This window comes from Exophiala spinifera (genome assembly GCF_000836115.1).
Source record: "Exophiala spinifera strain CBS 89968 unplaced genomic scaffold supercont1.6, whole genome shotgun sequence".
Lineage (NCBI taxonomy): Eukaryota > Fungi > Ascomycota > Eurotiomycetes > Chaetothyriales > Herpotrichiellaceae > Exophiala > Exophiala spinifera.
This window is the reverse complement of record NW_015622518.1, coordinates 2,080,588-2,094,089: the sequence shown is the minus strand read 5'-3', so window position 1 is coordinate 2,094,089 and position 13,502 is coordinate 2,080,588. Positions and strand designations below refer to the sequence as shown.

The following is a 13,502-nucleotide window of genomic DNA, read 5'->3' as shown; positions in this document are numbered from 1 at the left end:
TGTGTACATGTTGGTGGATGTTGAAATTTCGTTGGACCTCTGTTTGATACTCGCAACGGTGGTGTTGAAGGAGTATTGAGGTTGATCTCTGCTGCAAGGCTGTAATTGAAAGTTCTCAGTCTGATGGCGAAGATGAGAGCACGCTTGAGACCCCGTCACGTGGCTGACTTCGTCCGCCGAAAGAATAATTCTACGGAGAAGCGCAAGGACAATAGTACAATCCCTCTACGGGGGAGTACAGCGGGGACATTGTACAGTGTCATCGTTTGCGTTGCCCACAGCTGTGCAAGCCTGAACGAGATTCGAGAGCTGGATATCAGGTGCAGTTGTGAACGTAGTGAAGCTACTGGAAAATCCCTATTCTGGCGATAGGAGCCAACGATGCTTCAAATCCCTCTGAGACGAAATGAACGCGAGGCAAATATTCTGTCAGTGCATTTCTGATCTACTTGGACGCTGCGACTCCCATTCAGTTGAATCTTGTGCAAGTGAAAGACGAACCTTCCTGTCCGTGAGAACACGTGGAATGGAGAGGCCACGGTTATGATCCGTGGTTTATCCACTTTGTAACTGGTCATTCAATAGCTGTTGCAGACGTCCAATGCGCTTACACTAGACAGCCTCAGCAGGCTATATTCACCACGTTTACAGTCGGCAATTCTCCAGTTGACGATGGTGATAATTGCCTATACCTCATAGGCAGCCCGAAGATCGACCGGCTCAATGCATCATCGAACTGCTTTACAAGTAGGTCACTCCACAACATCAAAGTGATATGTTTACCAGCTTCCCGAAACGGCTTACTCTCTACAGTAAGAAACACCAACGAATGCGGGGTGGTGCTTCGATCTTAGGCTATATTCAAGCTTCAATCATCCTTCTCCAGCTTGATGCCTTTGCCCTCCGCAGCCCCAGACGACGTCTATGTCGATCAGCGGGAACCAGATCTCCACGTCCACCGGGTTCTTACCTCAAGGAGGCCAATGAGGACCTCTGAGGTTCAGTATAAGATGGCAGTTACCAAGGTGTCGATCGTGTGGCCTGAAGGCACTCACCAAACATGTTCTCGTCCTCGGTATTGGTAGCGCTGCTACAGCTCAGCACTTCAGCATGGGGGCGAAGTGTCGTCAAAGCACCAGTCAAAAGACAGTCGTATGATTTCATCAACATCACTCAGTACAACAGTACTCCGGGCCCCGTTGAACTCAGCGTATCCCTCAATGCAGGAGGAAGAAACCAGACCGCCCCTTTGCTATATGGTTGGTGGGTGGCCTTTTACCATGTCTCCCCTTACGTGATCCTGTGGCTGATTAGAGGTAGGATGCACGAAGACATCTCCCACTCTGGTGACGGAGGCATCTATGGTGAGGCTCTAGTGAACCGTGCCTTTCAAGGCTCTGGGGCCATCATTGGCGCTGTACAGGGTATTCCAGGCAGTAGCGTCCAATATTCTGAGAACCCAATATTACCGTGGGGTCCAGTCATCACTGGCTGGCGAGGTATCGGAGGGGTGAATCTCAGTTTAACGCTGCTTCATCCCTTATCCGATGCTTTACCCATTGCCCTGCAGGTGGATATCCCTTGGGACGCTACAGGCGAAGTTGGAATTTTAAACGAAGGCTGGTGGGGGATAGACGTTCGCCCCGGAACATATAATGCCTCGTTCTATATCTTGTCCAACAAGCCACGCAATAACGGGACCCTGTCTCATATTGACGTGTCATTGAGATCGAACTTGACCGACGACGTTTGGTCTTCTTCCAGTATCTCATTCGGGGAAGGACAGAACATTTCCAGCTTTGAATGGACGCAGTACGAAGTCCAGCTCGGCAATACCGTCAAGGCACCAAATTCGAACAACACCTTTGCCATTACATTCGACGCAAGCGAAGTCGCCGGAAACACATACTACTTTTCCCTTGTCAGTTTGTTCCCTGAGACATACAAAAACCGGCCAAACGGGATTCGCAAAGACCTCGGTGAAGCCATCGTCAATCTAGGTTCCAAAGTGCTACGATTCCCTGGCGGCAACAACATTGAAGGGTACAGTATTGATCAACGATGGAAGTGGCACGAGACCATTGGTCCGCTCAAAGACCGCAAAGGCCGTGTTGGAGACTGGGGCTACACCAACACCAATGGCTTGGGGCTCATGGAATATCTCGAGTTCTGTGAGGACGGAGGCATTGAACCTGTTCTTGCGGTGTATGCAGGATTCTCTCTCGACATCTGGGGCCAAGACGGTGTTTCGTTCCCCGAAGACCGTATGGGCGATGTTCTTCAAGACATTCTCAACGAGCTCGAATACATTACCGGCGACACGAGTACGCATTACGGGGCTCTTCGCGCTTCTCATGGTCATCCTGAACCTTTCGCTCTCAAATATGTCGAAATCGGAAATGAAGACTGGTTCAGCTCAACGTATCCGTACCGTTTCCCGATACTCTACAACGGCATCAAGCAAGCCTACCCGGAGATTACTCTGATCTCTACGGCATTTGACGAGAACGACGACTACAACATCACGGTGAGTGCAGGCCGCTCGTTTTCCTCTACTTTCGCATAAACCTTCCTTTCCTCAGTATGCACAGATACACGTAACATGTACTTACTTCTTTTTTGTACACGCCCAGATTCCCGCCGGCGGCATGTGGGACACGCACCACTACGAAGAGCCGAGCTACTTCATCGAGCACTTTGACTTCTTCGACAACTGGCAAGAGTCGACCGGCAACACCGACGTGACCGTGTTCATAGGCGAGTACTCTGTGTTCCAAGTCGACACACCCGACGGGGCGGTCAACTACTCCATGCCACTGGGCAAGCACATCTTCTACCCTACACTGATGGCCGCGATAGGCGAGGGCGTGTACCTGCTGGGCGCGGAGCGGAACCCCAACGTGGTCAAGATGACCTCGTACGCACCGAGCCTCGTCAATCTGAACTGGCAGAACTGGACCCCCGACCTGGTCGCCTTCACCGCCAACCACGACGAAACCGTCCTGAGCGCAAGTTACTACTCACAGCAGCTGCTGGCGTCGTACCGCGGAACACAGACGCTCCCCGTCACCACGAACCAGGGAGACTACAATCCGCTGTGGTGGGTCGCGACGGCCACGGAAGGTGACGAACGGGTGTATTTCAAGGTCATCAATTCGGGAAACAGCAGTGTCCCCCTGACCGTGAACTTTGACGAGGGGTTCAGTGCTGTCAACGGAACCATTCTGGTAAGTTTTTTTTTCTTCAGGACATCTGTCTCCCTACTCTCACTGGCTCCCCTTTCTCCTCCCTCCCAAATACTGACCTATATCACCTCACCCACCACACACGTACGCCCACGTGAAAACGTGAAGAAGTCCTGACTTGACATCCACACACATACGGCCCACGTAAGTTAAATGAAGAAATCCTGACTGACATCCATCCACATTCTAGACGCATCCTGACATTGCAGCCTTTAACTACATCGGCAACGCGACCGCCGTATCATTGGCACCCATCACCGATCTGCCTGCCGCTTCGGCAGGAGAGACGACGTTCACGTGGGCAGTCCCGCCGTGGTCGGTCAATGTATTGGAGTTCCAGATGACGTGATCAAGGTTTCCCCCCCCCCCCCCCCCTGAGAAAAACAAAAGTAACGAATGACATGAAAAGGAGTGATGTCTCGATCAAAGAAGTATATTCCAAGCCGCCGGATACGGGCGAACTACTGTACTTGTTTTTTGGATGGGACTACAGTCTCCACCTACCAGTCTTACCGAGATCATATCAAATTTGTCCAATGGTGGTGTGAATAAGGTAGCATATCCCTACCTACGTACATTAATTTACTCCGCCCAGCTCGGACAGTAGTTTGATCTATATAACTGATCCGCAGTACCTTTTTTTTGCCTTCCTTGTTCGCTGGGGTCTGCAACCATTTTTCCCCTTTTGAAAATGCAATACGACTGTAACTTGCAACTGTGACTACTGTGAGTCCAGCCAGTCAGTCAGTCAGTCAGTCGTTCATCGTCTATTAAAGTTCAAGTACCTCGATCCAAGAAACAGTAGGATCAAGTTACTCCCAATAAAGGCGGCGTAAATGCCAAAATCCCGCCATCTATGATCAAAATTGAGCTGCAATGGCTCATAAAACTGATCTCCCACTTTATACGCGCAGTACTGACACACGTCGGTGACGTTGCTGACGAGGTAGCCGGCGCCACCGGCGTCGAAGAAATCCTTCATGTACGAGCCGCAGTCCTGTCCCGGCGGGGCCGGGAACGAGTTCAGCTCGTGCGGTTTGCACACCACGGGCAGCCCGTGCAGTTCGGTGGTGACCATGCCCGAGACGAGACGGGTGAACGGGTCGAGCTGGTACAGCCAGGCGCGCCAGAAGCCGGGGATCTGCGGTTTGGGGATGGTGACGCCGCAGAAGAGGGCAAAGATGATGACGACGAACGGGTTGATCAAGCTCGAAATGAAGCTCGACGGGGTCAGGGCCGCAATCATCTGGCCGGCCGTGACGGAGAAGAGCTCGGTGACCAGCACGATGAAGAACTGGTACCCGGCGCGCGACGAGGACGTGTTGAACCCGGGAAGGTAGTAGATCGGGATGAAGAAGAAGACGGCGCACAGGATGCTGTAAGGCATTTCGGCGCAGACCATGGCGAACGCGAAGGGGAATTGCTTGTATGCCTTGGCCGCCGACTCGCGGTAGAAGATCAGCCGCGAGAAATCGTACATGGGCTCGACCTGCGCGAGGATCAACGCCGGGATGACCGTGACCTGGAAGATGACGAACACGCGGTACTGCAGGCTCGACCGGCTGTCGTCGAGCTGCAGGAATGCCAGGCCAGACAGGATCGCGATCGCCACGTGGTTGAACAGTCGCGTGAAGCCGTAGTTGGGTGCCCGCCAGAAGGCCAGGTGCGTGCGCCAGCTGACCACCTTGATCTGGTGCCAGAGCGGACTGGCGTATTCCTTTTCGTCGAGCCGGTCCTCGCTGGCGGCCTCGCGTTGACGACGTGCCTTCATTTCGATGATCTCGGATTTCGTCGTCGCCAGTTCCTCGCTCTCACGCCAGATCTCGCCCCAGTCCTTGTCGCCGATGCGAGGCGCGATGCCGGCTCCGATGGCGTCGAGCATCCATTCGGCCGGGTTGGCATCAGGGGGACAGTCGGCACCGTATTTGTGGAAGTATTCCAGCAATACGTGTGCGTCTTTGCCAATGTCGCCAAAGTACACGGTCTCGCCACCTCGCTGGAGCAGTAAGAGTCTGTCAAAGTTCTCAAACAGTGCGCTGTTGGGCTGATGGATCGTACACAAGATGGCCTGCCCCGCAGCCGCAAGCTTGCGGAGGAAACGAACGATATTGAAGGCAGATTGTGAGTCGAGACCGGATGTGGGCTCGTCAAGGAAGAGGAGCAGCTGAGGTTTCGCTGCCAGCTCGACGCCAATTGTTACACGCTTGCGCTCTTCCACGGACAAACCGCTCTCAGGACTACCGATGATCGCGTCGGCGAGGTTTTCGAGTTCGAGGAGGCAGAGGATTTCTTCGACGTACGCATACTTTTGCTCGCGAGGCACTTCGTACGGCTGCCGCAGGTCAGCACTGAATCGGAGTGCCTCACGCACTGTCTGGGTCGATTCGTGCACGTCCAATTGCTCGGCGTATGAGGTCCCTCTTTGGAAGCTGATACCCGGTTTCTGTCCATCGACGAGGATGTCTCCGCCGATGACGCCAATGTTCTTACGCGCTGCCAGCACATCTAGAAGCGTAGTCTTACCGGCTCCACTGGCTCCCATAAGCGCAGTCAGCTGTCCCGGACGAACATATCCAAAAACATCTCTCAGGAGACGGAGTTGACCTGACGGTGTAGGGACGTCGTAAGTCAGGTTCTCCCAAGTAAGGATTGCCTTGGATGTGATGTTGAGTTCCGAGCTATCATTAGCATCTTGCTTGGTTTGTCTGCGTTTTTTCCGCTCCTGTAGCTTCTGGTTAAGTTCTTTCCTCTCCTTGTTCTCCTTGGTGAAGAACGTGACCGTCCGGCCGCCCGCACCGTACTTGACAGTCTCGCCCAGGACGACGTTGGTGAATAGAAAGAAGGCACATAGCACGACGATGATGCCCCAATTGCGCCAGAGGTCTTTTGGGTCGTATTGAAAGCCGGTCTTGACATACGCCGTGCCAGAGACCTCGTTGGATCCCGCTACAGAACCCGGCAGAGTACAAACTTGATGGTCGATGTTGTTGTAGTCCGGGCCAGAGGGGATGAGCGACTCCGCCGTACAGCGCATGGTCAATCTTTCGAACTCGTTCATCATCATGGCTGCAAACCCCAAACCGAGTGCATTGATGTAGAAAATCCAGCGTAGCCATACTTGCTGACTTTGGTATTGGATGATATAGCCCGAAGTGATCACGAACAGGGTAATCGTAACGGCCGCAAATTTAATGGCGTAGTCAAAATCCGGGCACAGGCACCCGATGGTACGGAAGAGCAACGTCATGGACAGATAGCCCGAAAGGATGATGAGCACAAAGGTGAAGAATGCACCTGGCGTTCTGACGAGGCCGGTCATGAAGTAGACAATGACAGAGAAGACGAAGATCTGAACCGATGCGAAACACAAGTCGACCAGGATTTGCGCGAGCCACAGCGCCCCAGGACGGTGAAAGGTGTACGCTCGATGCTTGTTGACGATCGGCCGGCCAAGCATTGTAGATGCGAGTTCCGAAAAGGCTTGAAATGCGTTGAAGAGCAATGCAATGAACAAAACGCCTCCACGGGTGAAAGCGCCGGCAGAGGTCTTGGGTTGGTCCAACCAGACGGTGCCGACGACGATGGCAATGACGATCGAAGTGATCCACGAAACGACCAAGGAGAACTTGTCCTGCCACTTTATCAGGAACTGTCTCTGCATCAATGCCCAGATCTGCATGTAGAATGGGACCGAGTAGACGGAGTTCTTGGGGGTGTGTTTTCGCTTGGCTTCTCGATGCGCCGCTTCAAAGTCGTCGTAGATTTGCTTCTCCTCGCGAATCGACTCCCGGTAGGCCGTCATCTCCTTGGAGAGCTTCTCCGCGTAGACCGATTCATTGAAGGCCGACACGAGGGCGTCAGGAGTGGAAGGCACATCCTCGGAAGATCTGCCTGGCTTGTATTCCCGCTCGAACTCGTCAGTGCACCCGGTGAGATAGTCGGGCGTGGTTTGCCGTGGCTTTTCGAGAAAGCCGAGCCCTTCGAAATACCCTCTTGCCTCATTGGCCGGTCCAAAGAACACTTGACGGCCTTGGTCAATGACCATTACCTTGTCGAATTGCTTGTAGATGTTCTCGGAGGCTTGGTACAACGAAACAAACGTCGTCGTCTTGTAGATGTTGGTCATGATTCGGAGCGACTTGGCGTAGTCCAAGGCGGTGGAGGCGTCCAGGCCCCGGGTACTGTTGTCCCAGGCACAGACCGTGGCTCCGGTGACCATCATCTCGGCGATGGACACTCGTTTTCTTTCACCACCAGATACACCGCGCATGAACTGGTTCCCCACAATGGTGTTGATGGTGTGCTCAATGTTGAACATCTTGAGAAGTAAATGGATGACTCGATCTTTAAATTCAGCTTTGCTCATCCCCAGTGGTCTCTTTCCAGGGGTTTTGGTGTCGAGCGCAAAGCCAAGCGTCTGGCCCACGGTCAAAGTAGGATGATGAATGTCATCTTCTTGGTTGTAGACTGCTTCGCCCCGGTACAATTTCGCAAACGTGGACGAGTTGAAGGGGCCATAGAGAACCTCGCCGTCGATACCAGTGTAACCGAATCGCTGATTCGCAATCACTTTAAGGAATGTTGTACATCCACTTCCTGGACGACCTAGGACAAGGACCATCTCACCAGGCTTCGCAACTCCCCGGAAATCCTTCAAGATGTTGAACTCCCTGCCTTTCTTTCCATAGCCCAAAATCGACATGATGGTCCCGGGCACATTGAAGAAATCAACGAAGGCGTCTGGAAAGACCTTGACAAAAGTCTTTACGCCGCCGATACCACGAACACTGAGATTGTCCCAAACAACCCCGATGTACTTTGACTTGATGCCTGCTGCACCTTCAGCCTCGCGGTTCCCTCGAAGAGTTGCCTCGAGGTCGAACCCTTGGTCGGATGTGTAATCGGACGAGCTGACTGCCTTCTCCAGATCCTTTCCCTTGGCCATCGAAGGTCTCGATTGGGAACGCGACATGCGGCGACTGATGGAGCTCAGTTCCCTGTTCAACTCCGCAAATTCCTTCTGTGCACGTTCCACATCGACGCCAGACGCTGTTCTTTGAAGGCCATAAGAGTCCGTCGATGTCCGGGACTTTTCCGGGCGCTTCTCACGATCGACTGGGCGCATCTCGCTAGCCATATGCGCGTCGGAGGTCCAAGCAGATGCTGGACCGTTCTCCTGGACATGATCATTCGCGGAGAATCCATGCTGTTGAGCTGGCTTGTTGAGGCTCAGGACTCTCGAAATCGCGTCCGCCATTGTTTACCCAATAATGCGGTTCTAGTACGGACAACTCCACGACAGCTTCCTAACTAGAATGCCCTCCGGCGCACCAGTCGCCCGACGGGAAGGCTGAATGTCAAGTTGCTCAAGTATAACAAGGCGTACAAAGCAAAGGAAAATTGGGAGGAAAGTTTGGCGTGTAAATTCCAAGAATACCAGACGCCTCGAGCATTGCCCAAGTTGTTGTTTTGCGGCAGAGACGAAAGAAATTATTTAGTTCCATTTCGCCTCAGGCAAAGAGTGGATTTTGCGCCAGGACACCGTCCGATGTGGGAGGGGTCCACTGATTAATCAGGAACGGTGCCCTGTCCTTGCGATTGGAGCTGGACCATGCGACGAAAGGTCATTAGCCGCAGCGATGACTCTTAAGATCATTGCGGCTTGGGCAAAATGGGGAAAACACGAGTCGGATCTTGACAGAGCAGTGGGGTACGGAGTAGTTCTTTCGTACAACAGTCGCTTCGGCCGAAATCTCTCGATACGCTTTGAACGGTCCACTGTTCCGCAACCTTGTGATGCTGACACGACAAAATCGACCTGCAGAGGGCAGCGTTTAACCAGCTAGGTGGTCAAGTAGCAGAGATGCAACCATGGCGTACTGACTCACACAGACTCCACATGCGAGCGCGGCAGGACAATGTGCTCTTTGGAGTCACCTCACAGTCAACTGATGAGTCTTGCAGCCAAGAGACTGTGTGGGCCTGGAAGATTGTCGCTCTTCGCTTGTTGCAGCGCAGGGCATCTTTTTCCTTTTCCTTTTGCAATAGCGGTCCAAGTGGCTTGTTGATCTTGGTCTAACTAACTTAGTGGGACGAGTCGCCGGAAGCCTCACCGGTCTGTTGGGGAGGGAGGGACAAGGCTCGTTGTTGCTATCAGGTGTCGTTGAGAACCGTCAGCGGTGTGGCGTTTGGCAGAGATCCAAGCAGTGTCCAGGCTCTCAAGCCCAGGGAACTCCAGAAAGAAAGTCGTCGATCCCTTTCCAGTGTTGTCAGAAGCGTCCAAGGTCCTTCTGGCCTGGTGTCTTTTGCCTTGCCGGAAGCGATTGGGTGAGCGAGATGCCGCCCACTAAGCGGAACGAGTCGTCTTATGTCCATGTCCGTAAGTCCGAGCCCCACATGTCGGAGAAGAGGCGATACTCGTAGTACATCTCATATAGGTACGTAACCGATGCCTGAGGTGCGGAAGATGGATTACCACAACTAAGTTAGAGACCTACATATAGCAGGGGGGGGGAGACTGTCAACTCGTCCGGACACGTTCCGTGACGGATCTCTGTCTATGTGGCCAAGGCATGTGGCAACGAGCGGAACGAGTACGCTGAATGCTTCACAAATCTGAACCGGCTACGTTCCGACTTTCAACATCAAACTTGTTGCCTTCGCTCAACAAGAACTACCTGGTCATGAGGGCGTAAGCTTTGAATGGATCTGAGTATGTGACTGAACCTGGGGTCTGTTGGTTGAATCCGAATACCTGCATTGCATGTGGGTACGCTGATTGCATCTGCGATATTCCTTGAATCCGGGTACGTTGTACGTTGATTGAATCCGAATACCTACGTTTTATATGAGTACGTTGATTGGATTTACGATGTTCCTTGAATTCGCATACGTTGATTGAATTCGGGTGTGTTGATTGAGTCTGAGGACATTGCTTGAATCTGAACACATTGATTTAATCCGAACACGATGCTCAAAATCATACACATAGTTGACTCACAACGTCTGTGGCCGATTGCAACTCATACAACCGCCGGTGTTCAGCTGGCCCGCATGCCAGGTCTACTTGAACGCACCCTGTTCCTCCACAGCCTCCGTCCCTGGAATAGTTTATGATCGCTTCTCTGCTGGACCCCCTTCCTGGTTCATTCCAAACCTCTCTACGACTCTTCTCTTTCTATCTCCTCTGAATTCTCCACGTCCCGAGAACCATGGTATCGCCGTACATACACTCCCCTTGGATTCGCAGAGCGGCAACTTCATCAATCCGTCTGTGAGTATTACCGATCTGGACGAGCGCGGACTCCAAGTGGGCGAGGGTTGAGTTGAAGAAGTCTACTATATGTCCGCGAGGGGCTAGGCATGGTTCGAGAACATTTGTACATTTGTACCGTACAACAACTATGGAGTTTCGCTTTCTGAACTTCCACCACTGCTTATGGACATTCCTGCTTGATGGCGCCGCATTCCAAGTACTCGGCGGTATTGTATCACTACCCAACTGAGATTGCAACGCCTGCAAGTTGGTCATAGCTGTCATGGCCGACGCGCGATTTGCTCCAGGTGCATCTTCAAAGCCCTGAAGAGCTCGTTGAGGTCGAGTCTCCAAGATCTCAAGGCCTTGGGACGCGGCATTAGGTGCGCCGCAACTGTGACACTGAGTTACAGTGAGCGCGATATTTGGAACGTGAACCCACAGCTTTCATCATCTTCAGCTAACTCCCCCGTGTGACATTGTGTTCACGGAGTGTATGTAAACGTAAATGTTGGCCGGGCACGAAATATGTTTCGATGCTCGGTACAGAGAAGTACTCCCATCCTGCGGTACCAACCTGCTTATAACATCTTCAATTTCCCATCATCCCCACGGCTTTGATCCTTCTTTCTTCGTCGTCCCACCAACAATGATCTCCACGGCCAAGCCCATAATGCTTCTTCATGTAGTCCTGCATTCCCGGAACATCAGGATGCAGCTCCTCGAAATCATCCACCATCTGGAGGACTTCACTTCTCCGCAGCAACTTGGCGGCCCCCAGTAGCCCAACCGGGTCTTCGTCGAGCATGGTATCGTGTCGTTTTGCGTACACGATCAGGTTGGCGTGGCAGAAGAGCACCACCACCATCGCCGCTACCATCACCCAGGCCACCTCGCCCACGATGAAGAGCCTGGGCGTCGTCCTGGTCACGCTGCCGACGCCGGTCCGCGGCGAGCTGCTCGTCTGCAACAGGATATTTTTGACGAGGGCTGCGTAGGCGGTTGCGTAGAAGTTCTGCGTGCTTTGCTGGACCACGGATGCGTTGGGCGAGCTTTGCCCCGATCGTGCCTGAGCCGCCGAGTAGATGGAAAACCCCACCGAGTCTGCGTTCGTGGCCGCCGCCGGGTTGAAGAAGGTGTACATGTGCAGGCTGTTTTCAAAGGTAATCTGCACTCCGGGATCGATCTGCTGCTGGCTGCTGCCTACAAACGAAACTATCGATGTTAGGGAAGCGCCGTCCGCGGAGGACATGGTCAGCGACCCGTTTATCAGCCAATACGTCGGAATGCAAGAAATGACACTGAAGTCACGGAGGTGACTGTCGGCCGAGGCTGAATATTGGCCTGCAGACATGCCAAACCGTCTAATGTTTGAGTTCGAGCAAAAGTCGTACCACGCTTTTGCGTAGATCGGTGTCCCCGAGTTGACAAGGAAGCGCTGCGACACCGCACAGCCGCGGTCGCTAAAATCAATCTGCAGCGTCTGGTCTCCACTCGAGTCTGAATTAGTCACAGAGACGGTGTAGTCGACCGCATCGATGCTGTTGCACTGCAGCACGGCCGAATAAGCTGAGGCATTGACGGTGATGTTACCGCCATCTAGACCTCCAGGCACGGCGAAACGCTCGAATGCATACGTGTCAGTCATCCAGGTAGGAGGAGTGCTGTTATATGCCCGTATCGCCGTGGAGATGTCGATGAATGGTTGGAGGTTCGTCTTCGCATCGATCGCAGATGCATTGAACTCTGATGTGAAAGTGACGGGGACTTGAGTAGAGAATTGTGCTGTGCGCCCAACGAGAAGATGTGCCGCGAGAGACTGGAACAAGGTTGAGAGAGAGAAAGCCAGGAGGAACCCGGTCGCCAGATGTCCGTGCCGATTGCGGAAGGCCACGTACCAATTTTTCCACCCAGGCATAGATCTATAGTCCAGCATGATCGTCTGGAGTGCACCTGCTCCTCGCCTGAGCTCAATGTAAGGTTGTCGGTTGGCGCTGTCATCCACGAGCGCCGTCCAAACCAGTGCGTATATGGAGAAGAGAAATGACGGCAAAGATGTCCACAAGAGGCTGTAGTTCTTACCAACAACATAGCTGCCGACGAAGCCTGAGAGGGTCGGATCCGGGACATCGACAATGCCGTTCTGAATACGGAGATTCTGTCGAGTACAATGATGGTGACGATGAAGCCCACTTCCACGACCAGAAGAATGGTGTTGAGCCAGTAAGACAGCGTCAGAGGCCGCCATTGCTTTGCTCCAGCCCTCTCTGCTGTTCCAGAGATGAGCGACACCATCACGGAAGAAGGAACGGCTCCTAAGGGAGCGAGCAGCGCCGCCTACCGGGGAAACAAGAGAAAGGCTCCAAATAGAGACGTGAGACTGTCTGAAGGTATGAAAATCCTGGGCGGGAGACCACCGAGATAAACCATCGAGGATACCATCATTCTGGGGACGTAACGGCGAGAGGTATGGGAGGGGGGAAAGGGATCGAGGCTTCTTAGCCTTACCACAACAAACCCTTCAGACCTTCATCCGAAATGCCTCTGCTCGTATTTGACATCAACAAGACAGAGGATCGGCTGACAGACATCGAAGCTTGAATCCCTCTTGCGATCATCCTGTCGACCAGCCATTGTTTGGGATAGACGGGGATGGCATGCTAAGCGATTTTCGAACAGGGGTTTGAAAAAGGCTTGAGTTCTTCGATGGCCCAGACTTCGATGGCCCAGACTTCGATGGCTTGGCCTTTGAGGCTGATATAGCCGAACATTGGCCCAACGTGGAGTAGGACCAACAGCCACCGGAGCGCTACCGTCGACCTTTTGGTGTTACCTTGCCCATAATTGGTACGAGCAGCTGGCCAGGCTTCGACCGGCTCGAGGGGTGACAAGTTCAGGAGAAATCGACTCCGTGGCAGATAAGGTCGAAAGGCCGTGTGACCAACTCCCGCCATAATGGTTGCTGGTATCTGGATCGTCCGCCATGGGAACACGATTCGGGA

The 13,502-nt window shown here is 53.1% G+C and overlaps 3 protein-coding genes across 3 annotated transcripts; 1 reads left to right on the top strand and 2 right to left on the bottom strand.

The window, feature by feature from the left end:
- Nucleotides 1-1,060: 1,060 nt before the first annotated feature.
- PV08_08689 (uncharacterized protein) lies at nucleotides 1,061-3,594 on the top strand (the record flags this gene model as incomplete). Its single annotated transcript, XM_016383014.1, has 3 exons — nucleotides 1,061-2,527; nucleotides 2,634-3,227; nucleotides 3,436-3,594. The coding sequence occupies 3 exons, from the start codon at nucleotides 1,061-1,063 to the stop codon at nucleotides 3,592-3,594; spliced, it is 2,220 nt and encodes a 739-aa protein (XP_016233717.1).
- Nucleotides 3,595-4,005: 411 nt separating this feature from the next.
- On the bottom strand, nucleotides 4,006-8,502 carry PV08_08688 (uncharacterized protein; the record flags this gene model as incomplete). The annotated part of the gene is made up of 1 exon (XM_016383013.1): nucleotides 4,006-8,502. One exon carries the CDS (start codon nucleotides 8,500-8,502, stop codon nucleotides 4,006-4,008), a length of 4,497 nt encoding a protein of 1,498 aa, XP_016233716.1.
- Nucleotides 8,503-11,092: 2,590 nt separating this feature from the next.
- PV08_08687 (uncharacterized protein) lies at nucleotides 11,093-12,748 on the bottom strand (the record flags this gene model as incomplete). Its single annotated transcript, XM_016383012.1, has 1 exon — nucleotides 11,093-12,748. One exon carries the CDS (start codon nucleotides 12,746-12,748, stop codon nucleotides 11,093-11,095), a length of 1,656 nt encoding a protein of 551 aa, XP_016233715.1.
- Nucleotides 12,749-13,502: the final 754 nt, after the last annotated feature.